Source organism: Carassius gibelio, chromosome A19 (assembly GCF_023724105.1).
Source record: "Carassius gibelio isolate Cgi1373 ecotype wild population from Czech Republic chromosome A19, carGib1.2-hapl.c, whole genome shotgun sequence".
NCBI lineage: Eukaryota > Metazoa > Chordata > Actinopteri > Cypriniformes > Cyprinidae > Carassius > Carassius gibelio.
Window position 1 is genome coordinate 29,099,456 of NC_068389.1, and position 20,634 is coordinate 29,120,089.

Genomic DNA, 20,634 nt, shown 5'->3' on the forward strand with positions numbered 1-20,634 from the left:
TTCTTTACGGGAGGATGTTTGTGAATTCACGTCAGACCAGACAGCAAGCGGCGCACGTCAGCTCATGAATATTAATGACGCACACACAAATTTCCTGGTAGAGCAGCTTGTAGCGTAACCTAGTTAATATTAATAACCTGACCTTCCGCTGGTGACACTGTCACATGGATGCTGCATGGTGCATCTATAAAGACCCTATTCTATTCAGTTCTATTCTATACTAAAACAGGCGCGTGCGCCGCTTCATTTTGATTGCATTTATGTGAAACTATAATTACTCTTTGTAAACTACATAGACTAAGTTGTATATGACATGAGGGGCGGGTCTTCAGGAGGGGGGCGTGTCTCTATGTCTGTTCCGCAGAGCTCCATCACAGTGAACGCAGGTGAGATCATAAACACATTCATAATTCATTTCGTAAAACGAATCAGAGTATGATTTATACATCGGATAGATGTTAGTAATGAAAACGAGCGGGTTCTGTGCGCTTAGGTGACTCGTGTAGGGTGGGATCTGATGTAAACACACATGATCATCTGCTCTCAGACGAGCGTTTATAAGCGCTCATAAGCTCGAAGTGTGTTATTATAGAGTGTTATTATGAGATGCAGATCTGATCTGCGGGCCTGAACTCTAATAACGGCGGAGGAAACGCGTTTAATGTGAATATCTGATGACGGATTGACCGGAGCGGTTCTGCTGGCGGCTTGTGTGTGCTCATATACCCGTGTTATCGGATCCGCACTCGGCTCTGGCTCTCATCTCCTCCGCGGTCGTTTCTCTCCCCGCAGGATGGAGCCGCTCGTCGGCCGCAGTGCTCCGCCAGGCCCGGTGCTGCAGGTGTGTTTCCCCAGCGTCCGAGCCTCGGTCCTGGAGAATCTGAACCGGCAGCGCGAGGAGGGTCAGCTGTGTGACCTGTCCATCCAGGTGCAGGGTCAGGTGTTCCGCGCGCACCGGTGTGTGCTGGCCGCATCCTCTCCGTATTTCCACGACCAGGTGAGTGTGGAACCGATTTCACACTGATTTCACACTCTACATATGCGAAGTCCCCGTGAATGGCCGCATTTGCATATTTATGACTGTTTGGTTTTGGCGGTTAGATTCTGACGGTTTGATTTTCGAGTTTGATTGACATTTTATGCTTTGATCGCCGCTAACAACTTTTGGTTCCCAGAATGTAAAGTTTGTTAAGGTTTGATTTTGGTTAGCCAGGAAAGTTTTCTTAACGAAAATAGCACGTTATTTTAACGTTCCCCTGACCTCTTTAGTCTTTACTCCGATTGGATTACCAGCTGGGCGTCATCATGTCAGCGGTTTTTGTTGCTCCGGGTTAATCAACCCCAGTAATGTGATATTTAGTGTCTGGAATGTCAATTTTACCTAGGTAACCCCTCCAAAAAACGTTTTTTAATGTGCCTTGTGTCATTCATTTGCGTGCCACCTTTTTGCGCTCTTTTGTACGCTGTGCTTAAGTGTGTGCGCTACTCATATGAACAAAAATTGTTTAAATATGATTAAAAAGTAACTTGTTTTCGGTTTGAATTGTTCCTATATTTCTAAAATTAAGCAAAAAGTTACAACAGATCATTGTTTAGGTTATCTATTGTTGACGTCGCTTCAGAAAATGTGTAACACATTGTTGTAATGCTTATATTTGAAAAAAAAAAACAAATAAACTGATCAAACATCTTACTTTTGGTGATTTTGGAGGTTGGAAGTTATAGTTGAAGGTATTTACAATTAATTTAACATCGGGAATCAAACTCTTCCTAAGTTTTGCCTTTAGAATGGTATTAAGAGGTGATACACAAAAAGCAAAACCATTGTTTTCTCCATAACTTGTCTTCTTTCAGACTATTGGAAAGAAAAAAAATTCCCAAATACACATTATTTTATCGCAGTTTATCTCTAGATTTCAGTCTATATCTTTAAAGCACTCTTTTCTCTTACATACACCAAACTTAACAGTTTTATTCCTCACTATATTCTGAAGGTTTCAGATTATGTCCCTTTATCTTTTCACACTGATTTTTGCAACAGTTTACTCCTCAAAACATGGTGAAAATGTGTTTGTTTTCTGTCTGTTGACGGAATTTTCTGATTTATGATACAAGAATTTTGAACCAATGTTTAGATTTTCTGTTTTGGAACCATATGCAAATGATGTATGCTAATTAGATAATGGTTTATTTGCTTATTTAAACAAAACTTTTCAGAAAACTTGAAATACAGAACGTTTGTCTTATTGTACGGTGTTTAATCATCTGGGGAAGTATAGTGATGTCTGTTAGCTCTAACTGGAGCGGCTCTGAACACTGCGGTTCTGTTGCCAGGTTCTGCTGAAGAACGTCACCACGGTGTCTCTTCCCTCCGTCATGGACCCTCTGGCCTTCGAGAGCGTGTTAAACTCGGCCTACACGGGTCAGCTCAGCATCGTGCGCGATGACATCATCAACTACGTCACGGTGGCCAGCTTCCTGCAGATGTGGCACATCGTGGACAAGTGCACGGACATCCTGAAGAGGTCACGACCTCTGGTTCAGCTCAGCCCCGGCGGGGCAGCGTCCTCCAGTCACCAGTCGCCCAGCAGCTCTGACTGCTGCTTCGCCGATCCGGAGGACGGGGAGCGAGCGGTGGGCGAACAAACTCTGGAAAAACGGCCACAAAGTGCGCTTCCGCCGCTGGCCACATGGAGGCGTCCGACTCAGAGCAGGTGGAGCAGAAGCAGCCTGACGTTCCCCGTCCGAACCGAGCCCGAATGCAGCCCGAATGCGGGAGACGAAGGTTTCCACACATTCCCCATCTCGACTTTGCCGTCGATCGAAACTTCGGACTTCGCGAGGCACCGAATCCGCGCTCGCCTCCGAGGAGCGAAGGAAGACGAGGAGCAGCGGCGGATGGAAGCAGATGAAGGAGTCGGAGAGCCGCTGGATGAAGACAAAGTGAGAGTGAAGTGTGAGGAACACCAGGCCGGTGAGTGGAGCTTCTTCATCACTGCAGTTTAGCGCCCGTCCACCAGGGGGAAGCGTGGAGAACCGACGTGTTTTTGACTTGTTGTCTGCTCTTGTCTTCTCTCAGGAGCCGTCGAGTCGGACGGACGTCTCAGAGAGAGCGAGACGGACGGACTGTGGAACCAGTGGACTTTGTCAGACGCCAAGCTGCTGGACGAAGACGAGGAGAACGAAACAGACGGCGCATTCGAGACCTACAACGAAATCGAGAAGGCCACGGGGCAGATCTCCCAGCGTCCTTTGCCACCGCCGACGTCCGACCAGTTGGCGCCGGGCCCGTCCGAGCTCTCCTGGGTCTCGCAGTCGTCCTCGTCCTCCCCGTGCTCTCCTCTCTCTGCGACTCCCAAAGTCCACTTCTGTCACTGCGGCAAAGCGTACACGCTGAAGAGCATGCGCGACCGCCACGTGAAAATGCAGCACCTGAACCTGCGTCCGTTCGCCTGCCCCGTCTGCTCCAAGAGCTTCAAGATGAAGCACCACCTGACCAAACACGTCAAGACTCACGGAGGCCTGCGTCCGTACGAGTGCGCGCTCTGCGGCAAGAAGATCGTCTGGAGAGACAGTTTCCTCAAGCATCAGGCTCACTGCCAGGGAGCGACGACGTCCGGCTGTCAAAATGAGGACGCAGGTGCACCTGGACAAGTGAAGGTGGAACAGGAGGATTATTCATTACAGGACGAGGAAATACACTCTTAAAATTAAAATGTTTTTGCATTGAATGCCAATGTCATGACATTCCTTTCAGTCAACGTTTCTTTTTTTTTTTAGCGCAAAGAACCAGTTTCTTTATAGAACCACCAATGCCAATAAAGAATCTTTCTCTTTAAGAGATAACAAACTATGGTAACATGGTTTCATGTATGTTGACTGTTCTTAATGGAACAATTGGTGCCATGTAGACAGACATTTGCTGCGATCAAAGGAAACATTGGACAAGGAAATACTCACATAAAAGTTCCAATTAGTTCCAATGAAGAACTATTTTAGGTTTCCCAAAGTGTATGTTTCAGTGAACCATTTCTCCTTAGTGTGAACAACATTTTAATAATCTAAGTACCGCTTGTCTAATAGAAAGCTTCCATGGATGTTAAAGGTTCTTCTTGGGACCATCGCTGCCAATAAAAAACCTTTTTTTTTTTTTTTTTTTTTAAGTGTAGACAGACAGTCGTTGAGAACAGAGAGGAAATTATTGGAGTGCACCGTCTAAAAATTGATTACAGGATGAGCAACTACAGTCTTTATAAATACAGGTTCCCAACCTGTGCATTGAATTCCATCAAATTCCTCAAAGAACCATTTTTTGGTTTCCCAAAGAATGTTTTAATGAACTTATTTTCTTAGTGTGAAATACATTATAATAACTATTTTTTTCCACAATGAAGAACCATTCATTCAACATAATTCATTATAGGACAAGGAAATACACTCTTTAAATGATCCACTGAATTCCATTGAAGAACCATTTTTGGTTTCCCAAGGAATGTTTCAGTTAACCATTTTTCATAAGTGTGAACAACATTTTAATAATCTAAGTACCTCTTGTCTAATAGAAAGGTTGTTCTTGGGACCATCGATGCAAATAAAATACCTTTAGTTTTAGGTGTAGACAGACAGTTGTTGAGAACAGCGAGGAAATAATTGGTTTCTAAATAAGGTTTTTGCATTTAATTTAATCAAATAACCATTTTTGGTTCCCCAAAGAACCTTTCAGTGAAGCGTTTCGTCTTAGTGTGAAGAACATCTGAATCATCTAGATACCCTTTTCCACTATTAAAGGCTTTAGTGGTTCATCACACTTAAAAAATAAAGGTTTTAAAACAGGATTGCCATTGAAGAACCATCATCTCCCAAAGAACCTTCCAATGCTCAGTTCGTATACGAATCGTTTATTTGAAGATTTTAAAAACCTGAAGAACCTGTAGTGTTTCCATGGATGCTGAAGGTTCTTCATGGACCCTTTGGCGCCAACAAAGAAGCTTGATCTTTAAGAGTTCAGTGTTCTACTGTAGTTCCTCATATGTAGCAGATCTGAATATACAACGAGACTGTACAGAAGAATGATGACCACAATAATGCAGTGGGATTTTTATATTGTCAATAAAAGCATTTTATTAAAATCAGTTGCAGTGTGAAAACTTCAGGGGATGTTATTCCATTTCATACTTTTGTAACACTTCACAATAAAGTCTAAATGCTTAAGAAGTATTTTTCATTGTTAGTTCATGTAAACATTATTGTGAAGTGTTTCCTGTAACTCTCTGATATAACTGGAATCTGGATCGAATGACTGAAATCAAATCAACAAATATGAATTCAAATCAAAGTGACACAACATGACATTTAGAGCATGTTCACAAATAACATTAATCAATATCTTTGAACAAATCTAATATTCTGTGCACGGTTCACTACAATAGTTCTGTGCAGTGACAAACTAATTTATAAAAGTACAAATATTCCATGTAGTCTCACAAAAATAATCAGAATCTGAAATATTGTAAAGTAGACTACATGTCCAGCTGTGCGATAATTACATATACATGAATATTTATTATAATGCATAGTGTCCAGTAATTAGCATACGCTAACACACAGTTTGTGCTGTTCAGGATAAATCTACTTCCAGTTTAAATCATATTGATATGTGATATATTTGGTTTCATGATGTTGCAAAGATACAATCTCCAGTAAATGTTCTTAACCCTTGCTTCCAGTTTGACCCAGGTTTGGCAGAGATGAGAGTTATTCACTTCAGACTAAACTAAAACACACTTCATTCTTCACTAAACGCTTCGCAGAGAAACATGCTGCTAGAATCTGAAGAAACAGCAAACCAGACGAAATATCAGTGAAGACAAGCCACAGAGGCCCGTTCACACCGAGAATAATAACTACAACAGTCTTCAGGTTCATAAGACTATTAATATTCAGTAATATAGATTAAACAGCACTGACACGATCAGAGGAGAACAGAATGATATTCCTGTTTGAACCAGTCTGGACTAAAGCAAGGATCCTATCGTTCCTCTGTCGTTATCATCGTAGTGTGGAGAGATCATTATAAGTACTGTATTTTCCGGACTATAAGTCGCACTTCTTCTCATAGTTTGGCTGGTCCTGCGACTTCTAGTCAGGTGCGACTTATTTATCAAAATTAATTTGACATGAACCGGGAGAAAACATTACGGTCTCCAGCCGCCAGAGGGCGCTCTGTGCTGCTCAGTGCTAGTTAATTCTCCTCGCGGCTGGAGACGGTAATGTTTTCTCTTGGTTCTTGGTTCTAAATAAATGCAACTTATACATGTTTTTTTTCCTCGTCATGACGTATTTTTGGACTGATGTGACTTATACTCAGGTGCGACTTATAGTCCGACAAATACAGTAATGAATCAATCGTTAGAGTTATCGTTCGTGCTGTGAACAGACCTGTGAAATAGTGTTGATGAAGAGAAACTCAACTCGTGCTCATCTCTAGAGTAACCAGCTACTCTCTAAACATGTTTTCATTACTCTGGTGATGATGTTAACGCGTGAGCATTCGTTCTTTTGCTTGATTTCTTCATTCTGTCGATATAAATGTTGTCATGCACATAGAAAGCCTTTCATTTAGAGTTTGGATGATTCTTTATCGTCTTCTTCTTCTTCTCCTCATCATCATCATCATCATCATCATCGCTTAAGAAGAGCAACGGAAACATTCCCAGAATGCATCCGATAGTGATGCCGATGGCTTTACCCTGAACACACACACACACACACACACACACAAACACACAGGAGATTAAGAAACTGCTTAAGTTCAGATTAACAAAGTGAACACACACACACACACACACTAACGCAAGCTCACAAACACACGCAAATTCTCACACACACAAACTCACACACACTTGAATGTACGCAAACAAACTCATGTGCGCACACTTATAAGAAAATGCTGACTCACATGTGCATGCAAACTCATGTGGGCACACACACACACACACACACACACACACACACACACGAGTGTCTCACCATGTGTGAGGTGACTCTGGTCTGCCACATATCCACTTGTTTGGGTGTGAGATCAGGAATCTGCATCCCCAAGCGTGTAGCCAGAGCCTCCACGTAACCTGCTAAACTACACACACAGCGTTACTAACACACACACACACACACACACACACACACACACTCAGTGAAGCTGCTCACCCGAGTCCAGCCAGATCAGACACCAGGTTCCCCAGAGCCGCGGCTGAAACACACACACACACACACACACACACACACACACACACACACTACTGTATCTCAGCAGAACCAGATCTCTGTAAACACTTCCTCTTCCTGCTGTGTTACTCTCCCATTACACAACAATTAAAGCACTAATGACTAATAATGACTCCAAGCCCCAAAATCATCAATAATATAACATGTCCAGACATATTTACATTTAATTTAAAATCCGTACAACAGATAAAGTATCAATACTTCAGATTTATATGAGATGACATCAGAACACGGTTTCACAAACTGGAGCTCTTGAGTTATGAAAAGTTATTAATTAAATAAATACAATTAAAATAAAATGCTTACTAACAAATAGATTATAAACTTTAACTGAAATAAATTTTAATACAGATGCATAACATTAAAATAAAAATAAAAAATAATAAACAACCCAAAATAATCATTACCAAAAGTAATAGTTGAAACAAGAACAACAAAATGTTTCCAAAAAAGATTAGAGGTTTTATGTAAAATAAATACAAACAACTGAATGTAAAAACTAAATCAAAATTAATTAGATTAAAAATAAAAAAATGGAATCATGGACTTGAAAAGTTTTTTGGTTTTATTTTAAAGAAGAACTTTTCTTCTGACATGTTTTAAACCGGTTTCATGAGATTCACCCACAGTCACCTGAATAAATGTGTGTGTGTGTGTGTGAGAGGGTGTGTTTGAGTGTGTGTGTGTGTGTGTGCGTGCGAGTGTGTGTGTGTGTGTGTGTATACCTGCCATGGTGGATATTCCCAGTGTCAATCCGATGGACAGTTCGATCTGAGTGCCCTTAAAAAACAGCATCACATGCGTCACAGAGACGAACACACAGAGCTTTTGATTAAATGAACATCTAAAACAAGAACATGACTCCAGGACTCTGTTTGTCTTGCACTTCCACTCTCTAGAGCTGATGTGTGTGTGTGTGTGACTCACGGCGGCGATCATGATGGCGTTATCCAGGAAGCCGAAGCCGATGAAGGGAATGGCATTGTGCAGGAGAACTAGAAAGAAGAAGATCCAGAGCTGAGAGAACGATCACAATGAGCTGAAACGAGCGGAGAGAGAGAGAGAGAGAGAGAGAGATAGAGAGCGAGAGAGAGAGAGAGACTCACTGTATCTGAACTGAGCGGCCGTCAGCGGAGACGATTCCTCCGAGTCTGAAACACACACACACACACAGCCGTTATGTGATGCTACGCTAATAGACAACACACAGCTGTTATGTGATGCTACGCTAATATAGAAGACACAAACTAGCAGTGAGGAAACATTTTCATTAAATAAAATAAAAACAAGAATGTGTTTTACTTCCATTTTACCTACCTATTCTTTTTTTACTTAAGAATAGTTATTTAATGTTTTTGCCATGTCAGCATCTTCAACTGAGGTGGAATAATAGAAGCATTACATAAACGCTAAACAAACACAAAGCAGCTTCACAGAAACCCATCATGTAGATGTTAAACTATGATAAACCTACAGTCACATATCCAGAGCTCCAGATGAGCTCCAGTAGTTCATGAGAGGTCACGGAGGTCAAAGGTCACACCCTCACCTCTGACGTAACGATCTTGCACACATTCAGCTCTCGTCTGAGTCTGATTATACACACTGCTCTAGTGTACAGGAAGTGAATCAGCAGAGATGCTGCAGGAGATAGAGCACGAGTCGAGTTTATACTCAACACAGAAGAAGAAGAAGAACAGGATCCCAAACACACACACAGGGGAAACTGATGAGTGCATGAGGGACGGTCAGTCACATGACTCACGTCACCATAGCAACAGCAGCTTCCTGACACTGCTGTTATTACATACATCAAGAGACCGTTCAGATCTCAATCAACTACAACATTTTCAGCACTTAAAAAGAAAAATTAACAAAAAAAAAAAAAAACGTATTTATTTTGGCTGTATGACTATGCAAAATTTCTCACTTTCATTTAGTTTGAATACACATTAAAAATTAAAAAAACGACAACAAAAAAACAGAACAAAACAAAAACCTTTTAACTCGAATGAAAATAAAATATATTAAGACAAACTATAATAGTACCTAAATGATATTTAAGTAATTTATAATTTTATATATATATATACACACACACACACGCATAATTATGTGAAAGGTGATAATGTAATGTGATAAAAATAATAATATCCTATAATATAGAATGTAAAAATAAGCTACATATAATATTGAAATTATTCTTTTTTATTTAATTATAATCTTATAATTGATATATTAATAAAGCAATATTATACACTATTATACATTAATAGTCATCATATATATATATATATATATATATATATATATATAAACATAAAAATATGACAATATTGTAAAAAAAAAAAGAAAGAAAAGAAAAGTATTTATGTATAAAAGGTGATCATGGTTCTCCCTCTCTGTCTCTCATACACACACACACACACACACACACACACACACACACACACGTGTAAATTGTGTTCCGAAGACAAACAGATCTTTTACGTATTTGGAAGGACATGAGGGAAAGTGATTAACGAAAAAAGGTTTATTTTAGGGAGGAGTATCCCATGTCTTAACTAAGGATAACTAAAGAGAAATTATAGTTAAGTGTTACCAATCGATCTTTATTACTCTTCTGCACTTTAATCTGTTTGAAAGGGTCTGAAAGGGGTGAGGATGGAGGTCAGCCCGGTTGACCCGGGTTCTGTCGCTAGACTACAGTACAGTACCTTGAGTCTTGGACTCGAAGCTCTGCAGCTCCTTCAGTAAGCAGCTCCGGGTCACCGGGCTCAGGCTGTACACGAACTCGCGCGCCTGACTCGGGAGCTCCAGCTGCTCCGGGTTGATGTTGCGTCGGTGTGTCCCGAGGAACCGGGCGTGTAGGTGACCCGGACCCGGCGTGTGACGGGCCACGAGCGAGCGCAACACAGCCAGCCGGATCATCGCAGAGCAGAGACTCACTGTTGACCGGAACACGCCCTGTTTCACATGAACGAGCCGCCCGGGACGCTACAGCGCGAGGATAGGAGCCGCGCCTCTCGTGCGCTCACACTGTCCGGTGTGTGTGAGGGGTGATAACCGCAATCACTTCGCTGACTAAGCAGACAATCGTGTCCGAACCAGAATAACCCGATCCGGGTGCACATGCCTTTCCACTCCCAGCGTAAGAAACGCAGTGGATTCCTCTTACACGATGTTTTTAGCGTTATGATTCATTGTTGTGTTCAAAAACACGTGAGACTTTCCACACGCGCTGACGCACGGTCATGTTGCATGATGGGAAATGTAGTCCCGCACCGCAGATGCTTCATGGGAAATGGTGTAGATGACGAGGCTAGATTCAGAAAACTACGGAAGCTCGATTCAGCCACCTAATAAAAAACGGATCATTCTCTGGCAGGTCATAGTTATGAGATGAAAAGTCCAAACTATATCCTCATAAGTCGAAATTATAATATTAAAAGCATAGTGTTGAGATAAAAAGTCAAAATTATGATATAAAAAGCATAGTTTTAAGATTAAAAATGTAAAAAAATGTACATTTTTTTTTAAATTGAGTAAAAAAAAAGAAAAAAAAAGTCAAATTATGTCATACCAAGTAGAATTAAAAAATAGAAAAAATGACCTTAAATCCATGATTGTTAGATACAAATCAAAATGCTGAATTTAAAAAATATCTAAAAAATAATATTTTGAGAATATTCCGAGTCAAATTAAAGAAAACAAAAAAGTTGTAGCAATAGAAGTCTAATTAAAGTTTTAAAATTTTGAGAATGCCCAAATTGTGAGAATAGCAATGTGAGAATGAGTTTTCTCATTAACCCATTTTAGTATCTAAAATATGAGAATATAGTATTTTATTTCATTTTTATGTCATAGATTAATTTTTTTTCATAATTATTACTTTTAAATCTTGTAATAATCACTTTAAAGGCATAATTTTGATTTACCAAAGCATATTTTTTTCTTAACTGGCTGAAATGGGCTTCCATAGAAAACTGACGAGTGAACAGAATTATGAAAGATCTGAGTGTGGTTGTAAATTGTATATTAACATGAATATGTCATCACTGATTTTTAACAACAGCTGAATATCAATCAGTAAGTCACAGAATTTGACATCTGTCTGCATATAAGCATTAATCCTGCCCTTTAAAGATATTTTACACATAATGATTTTAAAATTGCTCCATGTGGTCAGTCTTCTCATGCATCTAAAGATTCAGGTTTAAGTGAATTAAACATAATGATAGCTGAATGACATTTAAAAACCTGTGAAGAAACGAACAACAAAGAAGTTCAAAAAATATAATCAAGTGCAAAGTTCCAGATCACTTCGAACATAGAACTTTATCTTAATCATTTTATTTACAAAAGAACTAAAGCAGGTGATTTATTTACATCAGTCCTCTTGGCAAATCAACAGTTTAACCTGAAATCAAACACACATCTGATCATGGAGTTACTGCATCCAACAAAAACACAAGAAATCAGAAAAACCAAATGCTGTGTTTTGTTGAAACGTGTTAATTGCATTGTAAAATGTGCCTGGCAGGTTAAAGAGCAACACCGTATGATACTATCAGATACTGAGGAGAGCTGAAGGATGTTGCTGGAGAGCGTAATATAGATCAGTCAAACTGAGATTAACAGCTGATTCAGCTTTCTCCAGTGGACAACTGTCAAACGTCAGTGTATCAATCTTTTATTACATGTACAATAATGTACACAACTATAAGAGAGGTCACTCAAGAGACCAGTAGTGATCATATCGAGGTATACTGCGATTACAGTAGCACGTCACTCTTTATCGTTCAGCCAGACATGATCAGGAAAAACACAAGATCAGCCCTTTTATAAGAACACAAAAAAAATTAAAAAGCATAACGTCCCTGATCTCGCAAAAAAACTTTTTTTTTATTTATTTAAATATCTGCGCAGCTTCAGTTGGAGTCCGTGTCGTCATTAATGTACTCTTCTTCTACGAGCGTCGCGCCCGGATGTGTCCCCCACTCCTCCTCGTCGTACTCGATGCTGTCGTTGTCCTCCAGAAGATCGTTCTCAGGCTCCGCCCCTCCGGCGGCCATATCTGCATTAGCCCCACCCTCCTCCTCCTCCTCAAACTCCGCCCTCTCCTGTCCCTGAGCGGCGTATCCGTTGTTGTTAGAGAACGTAGTGTGCTCGTTTCCGTCGTCCTCGATGTAGACGCGCTGGTGGCACATGGGACACGTGTCTTGAATGTACAGCCACTTGCGCAAACACAGTGCGTGGAAATAGTGGTGGCACGGAGTAATGCGCGCGGACGTGGCAAACTCCTGATAGCAGATCGCGCAAACATCCTCGATCTCCCTCAGCTGTGCACCTTTGACCTCCGGGAGCGAGTTGATCTTCTTGACGGCGGTGCGACGATTGATAAACGTCTTCCAGCCGTTCCTCGCCTGCAGGTAGATGTTGAAATACGCGTGCAGGCACATCATGCAAGCGCGGATCTTACTTCCAGACTCGAACATCATCGTATACGCCCCGTTTCCGAACATGATTACGCCGAAGACGAACTCTATGACGTTGCCGGTGGAGCGCACGTAGTAAACGTAGTCGTCCAGCTTCTCCCAGAGCACATTGTAGAAGCCGTCGATCATGAACAGAGCGTAGACGGTGAGCGAGACGAGGACTTTGAGACAGAGCTCCACGCAGAATGCGGTGACGGCGAAGAGCCACGTGTTTAGCACGTAGTGATGCCACAGAATGTAACTGAGCAGGATGGGCAGCGCAAACAGGGCTAGCGACACCAGCAGGACGGGAACATGTCTGCGCACTGAGGAGACGTGTGAAGCACTTAGCGACATGAGCACCGGATCTGTCATTCCATGGATAAAATGTAGAATTGCCGTTAGCAGAAGGCACATATTCCGGCTAAGCCGGATCAGTCGCTCCTCAGGATCCAGTCCACTTAGTCCCGTCTGCAAGGCTAGGATGAAGAACAGCACAGGTGCAACAAACCCCAGTCGCTTATCTTCCTCCTCGGTTGAGCCGATGAATGCTAAGATGCTAAGTCCCAAGTAATGCGCGAGTGACGAGATAACTGCGCTCATACCCAACACGGTGAGCGTTGAATCGCAGCCGCTGATGATCAAGTTGCTGGTTAAGTCCCAAAACAAGTCCCAACCGAGCTGCAGGCCGCTTTCTGAGCGGACCACGCGCACTACGTACACTAGGATGATAGCTTGCGCCGTCATGCGCGTTAGCCAAAAGACGCGCAGGATGTCGGGGAAGCGAATACGTTTCCAGGTGTCCTCCAGCAGCAGCTGCAGGCCGTAGATGCGGTACATGTGGCGCAGGAGTAGATAGACATAACGGCACGAGTAGTAGAACCACTTGAGCTTCCACAGAAGATTAACGGCCGCGTGTGCAGCGAGAACTGCCCCTGACGCTAGCGCTAGCGCTTGACGCATGTGCGCCGGGAGCTCCAGCATCAGCCCGCACAGCGGGGCCATGATGTCCAGCACCACCAGCGCGGCGCAGAGCGACTGCACGTTCAGAAGTGCCACGTAGCCCAGTCCCAGCAGCAGCTGCAGCAGCGCCAGGCCCAGCCACAGTGTGGCTCCACTGCGCGGCAGCAGCCCGAAGCCCAGCGCCGCTCGGTTATACGCGCTGTAGAAGTCAATGTGAGATGTGCCGTAGTAGTTGATGAGGACTGAAGCGGTGCCCAGCAGAACGGCCACGAACAGAGTGTAGAACTTGAACAGGGACTTCTGAGAAAGCACCAGAACCACACTGGAAACCAGAATACCTGGAAATGAGAGGATGAAAATCAGTGCTCGCATCGCAACAATACAGCAGCATGCATTACACAACAAACTCAATTCAGCAGGAAATACTGTTTCATATGTACTTTTTACCTGGGAATATTCTGCTGGTGAAATGCTGTTATTTCAGTAGGAACGTTCCGCATTAGGGATGCTCCGATCACGATCGGCCGATCGTTATGCGCATCTCGTCAGTAAAGCCGGTTCTCTAATCAGTGGTTAATTCCATCAGGTGCGTGATTTCACATAGAGCAGCTGTTACACAGAGCCGTTGTTAATAGAGAAGATGCGCCAATAAACGCTGAAAATTTACGTGATTTGCGCATCTTCTCTATTAACAACGGCTCTGTGTAGTAACAGCTGCTCTATGTGAAATCACGCACCTGATGGAATTCACCACTGATTAGAGAACCGGCTTTACTGACGAGATGCGCATAACGATCGGCCGATCGTGATCGGAGCACCCCTAAATATAAACTCAGAATTCACATTTAATTATGAATTGTGGGATAAAATCTCGCAATTACCTTTTTAAAATGTTGTTATTCTGTAGCGATCACACAAAAAAAAAACGCACTTTATATATTTGCGCCTGTAGATTTCAATTACACGATTTGTGTTTCCGGAAACATATGCAAAATAGCACATACTTAATTATATAATGCCTCAATTGAATATTTATACAACATTTAATTAAACCTATGCTGTGATCAGTCAGCTGGAGAGGTATAATGAGATCTAGGAGTGAACATCTGTACCCTAAATAGTGAAGTAGCCTAACTAGTGTGAGTTCTGCTGAGATGTTATCTCTGTGTGACAGTTTGTGCTGTCAAACTGAATGAACCCGATTAGAGAGCATTGCGTCATATGAGTGACCGAAGATCTGACAGTCCGGTTTCTCTCACAAACACACGGAGATCAAACCGTGATATAAGAGCAGATTCGGTTCCGTTCAGGCCCGCTTCACCGATATAAGCTCATTATCTCTCAGTACACACGAGTACACACGAGCATTGACGGCCGAGCCGACCCCGAGTCACAGCGGAGAGCCCGTACTCACCCAGCGCGCGGATTAACGCTCTCCCGGTGGCTCCGGTCCATCCGGTACCGGGGTCGGAGTACGAGTTGAATAGGGCGTCGATTATAAAGACGCTCGGGACCCGCAGAACTACATCCAGCACTGCCAGGACGTGCTGACCCAGCCGCCCGTTAGCGGAGGCCATGGCGCTGATGCCGGTGTCCGGAAACCGCGGGGTTCGGTGTTGGGACTCGGTTCGGTGTCACACAGGATCTCCGCCGGTCGCCATTTTGGCTCTGCTGCTGTTGCTACGTGAGGAACGCGGAAGTGACAACGCACATGCGCAGAATACAGAATACTACACCACAGAACTGACTCGGGTTTAGTATCCACACGACTATTGTATTAATACTGCAATTTTTATGCAAATATTTATATATTTGTATATCTTATGTTTATTACTAATTTATATATAGCTTTAGTAAAAAAAAAACATATTTAAAAAAAAACGTTACGTTATATTTTATATTTACTGATATACTTATTTTTAATAATGACAGACATTTAAAAAATATATCAATACAATTTAAAATGCATTTTCAATTTATTTATAATATCAGTAGCAACTAAACAATAATTATAAAACATTTACAGCTGTTTTTAATTGTTATAAAAGTGTAGGCTATTTATATAACTCAGGGTCGCTAAAGACAAAATAAAAAAAATAAAAATAAAATGTTACTATGAAAATGTTAAGCATTAATTGCATGTAGATCCTGCACCACACTCTTTAAATAAATACAAATAAAAGCTAAAAATAAATCTGTAATATTTTTTCTATTTTAAATGTAAAGCTGAAAAATGCATGTCAGGTTAAAACGCATTTTAAAAATGATATGCATGAATTAATGTTTATTATTATTTCTATGATCTAAAAATGAATACTTACAAATAAAGTTTTTTAATGTTTTGAATTGTATTTTATTTTTAGATTTTAATGTTTAATTTTACTTTTTTAAATTTAGTTTTGTGCCTTTATGTGCTTCATTGTATTTTTTAATATTTAGATTTAATACAGTTTAATTTCAATTTGTTTTTAGCTTTATTTCCAGTTTAAATTAATATAATGAATGCATAAATAATAATTTTATCATTCTATTCAAAATAAACAAAAAAATTAAAGAATACAATGCAGAAAAAATATGTAAAATTCATTTAGGACTGAATTTAATCAAAATATTTAATGAATTTTTCATAATTGGTTTCATTTAGTAATTTGGTTATTTTCTGCAGGGCTGGCTCTCCTCATTTTAGGTCTTCAACTTCAACTTATTTCATTTGCAAGTGCAACATGTCAACAAGTTTTTCAAGTAATATATACCTGTAGATATAATTTCAGCTTTATTTTTAATGAACACAAGTGGTTGTAATACCAATAATAAGCCAGAACAGTACACTTGTCTCTCATCACATTTATTGTACACAAGCGTGTGAAAGCAGCAGTCGTCCTCATGAAGTGTGTTTGAAGAACAGCCTCGAGGTGTTGCTGTAGATGGTTTCAGCGAGGTCCAGTGGATCTTCTTCCCTGACGGCAGCCATCACCTCCAGCACCTGTCTGTAATCAAACACACCTCCGCTGTCAGAAACACACACACACACACACACACTCACTCACACACACACTCACATGATGTGGCACGGCTCGTTCCTATCCTTCACACAGTGTCCCTTCTCCCACTTCTTCTTGGTGGGGAACGTGGTTTTGATCCGTTTGGCTCCGGCGTGAGTGTTTTTAATGCTGCACCACGGAGCATCTGCAGAAACAAGATGTTACTGAGCTCTCTCCGTAAATATGAAGTCAAGCAACAGATTAAGATTAAGATCATCATATTATTCTGATTTCTGAAGATCATGTGACACTGAAGACTGGAGGAATGATGCTGAAAATACAGCGGAGCATCACAGAAATACATTACACTTTAACACAGATTCACACAGAACACAGATGGTTTGTGAGTGTTAATGTGAACCTGTTTCGATCATCAGTCTGTCGGTCGGGATGGACTTCATCACCTCCAGATTCTCTGCTGTTTTCAAGGAGCTGAGAAACAGAAACAGAAAGAGTCACTGATGAACGAATCCAGAGACAAACATCATTTAGCCTTCAGTGGATCTCACCAGCCGTTGATACCGATGTACAGATCCAGATCAACCAGAGCCTCCGCGTCCTGCTGAGAGCCGTCGAACGAGTGAACCTGACACACACAGGAGGAAACACAGGTCATGACAAAAGATAGATGAAGAATTACACTCCTGTCTTTTAGATTATTTCCATAATTGATGAATTTTGCAACATTAAGAGGCTTGTGACTTTTACATGCAGCCCGCTCATCAACATCAGCACCACAACACTGGACCAATCAGAGGAGGCTAAAGAGCCTGAACTGTATAGCATTTATTTAAGAGGTTTTCACAACCTGTTTCTTAAAAAAAGAGCCTGGAGAGGAATAGCTTATTCACTGAATACATCTGGAGATATCATGACTCAAACACACATCACTAATGTTTTTAGACACAAACACACTTCCTGTTTGAACGGCCTCTAACACTGTTATTTTCCTGTGAAGCTGCTGTGTTGAATAAAGTGCTGTAGAAATAAACATAACGACAAACACTCACCACTCCACCGACACACCGCTCTCTGTTCCTCTTCATGATGTCTGTGAGAGAAACACACACACACACACACAGTGTTTATGTCAGATCACTGTCACACACACACACACACACACACTCGTCCAGACGAGACTCACCCAGGAACTCTGCGTGTGCGTTCCTGCAGTGGAGGAACATGGGTAACCGTGTCTCTTCTGCCAGATCAAACTGCCGCTCGAAGTACCTTGAGAGAACCACACGTGATGAACACAACCACTCAGACATCACCAGCTGAATCTGTGACACACTCACTTCAGCTGCGTTTCTCTGGGACAAAACTCCAGCCTGTCGAAATCTGTGAAGAGTCAGACCAGAGATCAAGTGTGAGGACGAAGATGAAGTCATGATGTGATCATACAATAATTATGATGTGATGATTTCATGATGTGATGTTATGATGTGAGGAAGATGTGATACTGTCATGATGTGATGATAATGAAATGGAGGTGATGATGTGATAATTTTATGATGATTATGTGGTGATGATTTCACGTGATGTTATGATGATGTCATAATGTGATGATGATGAGGTGAAGAAGATGTCATGATGATTTGATGTGATTTTTTGATGATGATATGGATGTGATGATGTGATAATATTATGATGATGATGATGATTATGTGATGTCATGATGTGATGATGTGGGGAACATGTGTTGATGATACAATGATTATGATTTCATGATGATGATGAGAGGAAGATGTGATACTGTCATGATGTGATGATATGGTGGTGATAATGTGATAATGTTATGGTTATGTTATGATTATGTCATGATGATTGGATGTGATGTTATGATGATGTGAGGAAGATGTGATACTATCATGATGATGATGATATGATAATGTTATGATGATTATGTGATGATGATGTCATGATGATTTGATGTTGTGTTATGATGATATGATACTGTCATGAATCTGATGATGAAGTCATAATGTGATGATGATGATTATGTGATGATGTCATTATATGATGATTTGATGTGATGTTATGATGATGTGAGGGAGATGTGATGCTGTCATGATGTGATGATGATGATATGGTGGTGATGATGTGATAATGTTATGATGATTATGTGATGATGATGTCATGATGATTTGATGTGATAATGTTATGATGATTATGTGATGATGATGTCATGATGATTTTATGTGATGTTATGATGATGTGATACTGTCATGGATGTGATGATGAGGTCATAATGCGATGATGAAGATGAGGTCGTGATGTGATGATGATGTGATGGTGTTATTACCGAGGCCACACTCTCCCACAGCGATCACCTTCTGTCTGTTACCGAGGCTCAGATCCAGAAGAGAGGACAGGTACTGATCCGAGTCCTGCTCGAACTCAGCGCAGCGCGTCGGGTGACAGCCCACTGTACTGAAGAACTCCTCTGACATACAACAGATACTAATGTATCAATACATCTATAGTGCACCAATTAGAAAACATGTACAGATGTGTCACATGACCGCATTATGTTGCATGCTTAAGTTAACAAACTGCATTTGTTTATTATCTCTGATATAAATAGGCTAGGGTTATTTTTAGAGATTGGCAGATATAGATTTTTTTTTTAGAATCATTCCATTTATCAGTGAATGGACCAATATTAGAAAATCTGACATCTGATTATGGAGAAATGCTTAAAAATGTCTTGATTGTGGGAGTGATTGTGTGTGGATGTGCACCTCGAGTCTGAGCGAGTCTGAGCGCGTCTCTGCTGTCCTCCAGGTTTCCTCCAGTGATGATGAACTGTGAGGAAACATCAGGATCAGTCTCTCTCACATCACATGTGAGTTATGCATGATGAGCTGTGTTTAGCTGACCTTCTGCACGCCCACCTTCAGCGCTCTCTCGATGACCTGAGGAAAATCATCTGACCATGGAGAGAATACATCTTACTCTATCCTGACACACTCGGAAATATCTCACATATAGAATCACAATACTGAATTGCAATTAGAAGCTCTCTTCATGCACTTCTCATGAATATTCAGAAACTGATTGTAGATTAGTGTAATGATCTAATAATGGGTGTTATGAATTCTAATGAGCTGTCATTACCTTCATGTTTCTGAGTTCCTCTGTAAACTCCTCTGAACATCGGGTCTGTCAGATTAATGCCAATATCTGCACAAACACATCATTCATCTGTAAACGTGACTGATTCTGTCTGTACCATAGTAAGATCTGCTGCTCAGTGTTTACTATGGTACATAATCGCGCGTTTATCAAATCATCACATTATGAGGTTCTGTTAGCGACAGCGTCTCTCACCTATGAATCTGAAGTTTGTCATTTTGATTTTTGCAGCAGTAGAAAAATAAAACCTGCAGGCGCTTCTCACCGCGTCCATAAACAGAGAGAACACGTGGTGAAGTGGGCGGGGCTTCGCGGCCCGGAAGCGGTCGATCGGTTGTCTAAAATAAATAATAATTCTAGACTGAATTTGAATATTATACAAGCATAATACTTTAAATAGAAGATTTAAAGTCGAATACTCTTGCTCAAGCCATCCAGCTGCCTTTTTTCTCGTTGACAGCTGTCACGTGTCTCTGTGACTTTTCTCAGCGCTGCTCAGGATGAACCAATCAGAATCATCTTAGATTATTACTGGAGAAGGATTTACAGTTTATTGTGAATTCTGGCACATATTTATACTTATTGTCAGAATGGAATTAATATTTTTAAACGAGTATACTTTCTTATGCACAAAATTATATGCTTATAAAAAACATTTAAAAGTCCCCGAGCGCCACCTGGTGGAAAAATAGAAACACGCAATTACAAATAGGGTTTATTATATAAAGTTT

The 20,634-nt window shown here is 41.1% G+C and overlaps 4 protein-coding genes across 4 annotated transcripts; 1 reads left to right on the top strand and 3 right to left on the bottom strand.

Moving 5' to 3' along the window:
• Positions 1 to 342: 342 nt before the first annotated feature.
• On the top strand, positions 343 to 5,132 carry zbtb22a (zinc finger and BTB domain containing 22a). Its single transcript, XM_052532718.1, has 4 exons — positions 343 to 386; positions 793 to 997; positions 2,335 to 2,974; positions 3,080 to 5,132. The coding sequence occupies exons 2-4, from the start codon at positions 794 to 796 to the stop codon at positions 3,706 to 3,708; spliced, it is 1,473 nt and encodes a 490-aa protein (XP_052388678.1). The 5' UTR covers positions 343 to 386; position 793; the 3' UTR covers positions 3,709 to 5,132.
• tmem65 (transmembrane protein 65) lies at positions 5,094 to 10,553 on the bottom strand. The gene is made up of 7 exons (XM_052532738.1): positions 10,002 to 10,553; positions 8,391 to 8,435; positions 8,212 to 8,279; positions 8,010 to 8,064; positions 7,207 to 7,249; positions 7,030 to 7,135; positions 5,094 to 6,749 (listed from the first exon to the last, which is right to left on the bottom strand). Exons 1-7 carry the CDS (start codon positions 10,213 to 10,215, stop codon positions 6,615 to 6,617), a joined length of 666 nt encoding a protein of 221 aa, XP_052388698.1. The 5' UTR covers positions 10,216 to 10,553; the 3' UTR covers positions 5,094 to 6,614.
• Positions 10,554 to 11,570: 1,017 nt separating this feature from the next.
• rnf139 (ring finger protein 139) lies at positions 11,571 to 15,442 on the bottom strand. Its single transcript, XM_052532714.1, has 2 exons — positions 15,139 to 15,442; positions 11,571 to 14,062 (listed from the first exon to the last, which is right to left on the bottom strand). The coding sequence occupies exons 1-2, from the start codon at positions 15,299 to 15,301 to the stop codon at positions 12,216 to 12,218; spliced, it is 2,010 nt and encodes a 669-aa protein (XP_052388674.1). The 5' UTR covers positions 15,302 to 15,442; the 3' UTR covers positions 11,571 to 12,215.
• Positions 15,443 to 16,553: 1,111 nt separating this feature from the next.
• Positions 16,554 to 20,239, bottom strand: tatdn1 (TatD DNase domain containing 1). The gene is made up of 12 exons (XM_052532725.1): positions 20,099 to 20,239; positions 19,886 to 19,951; positions 19,648 to 19,697; positions 19,510 to 19,573; positions 19,071 to 19,211; positions 18,064 to 18,106; positions 17,910 to 17,995; positions 17,776 to 17,816; positions 17,275 to 17,351; positions 17,127 to 17,197; positions 16,784 to 16,910; positions 16,554 to 16,711 (listed from the first exon to the last, which is right to left on the bottom strand). Exons 1-12 carry the CDS (start codon positions 20,175 to 20,177, stop codon positions 16,606 to 16,608), a joined length of 951 nt encoding a protein of 316 aa, XP_052388685.1. The 5' UTR covers positions 20,178 to 20,239; the 3' UTR covers positions 16,554 to 16,605.
• Positions 20,240 to 20,634: the final 395 nt, after the last annotated feature.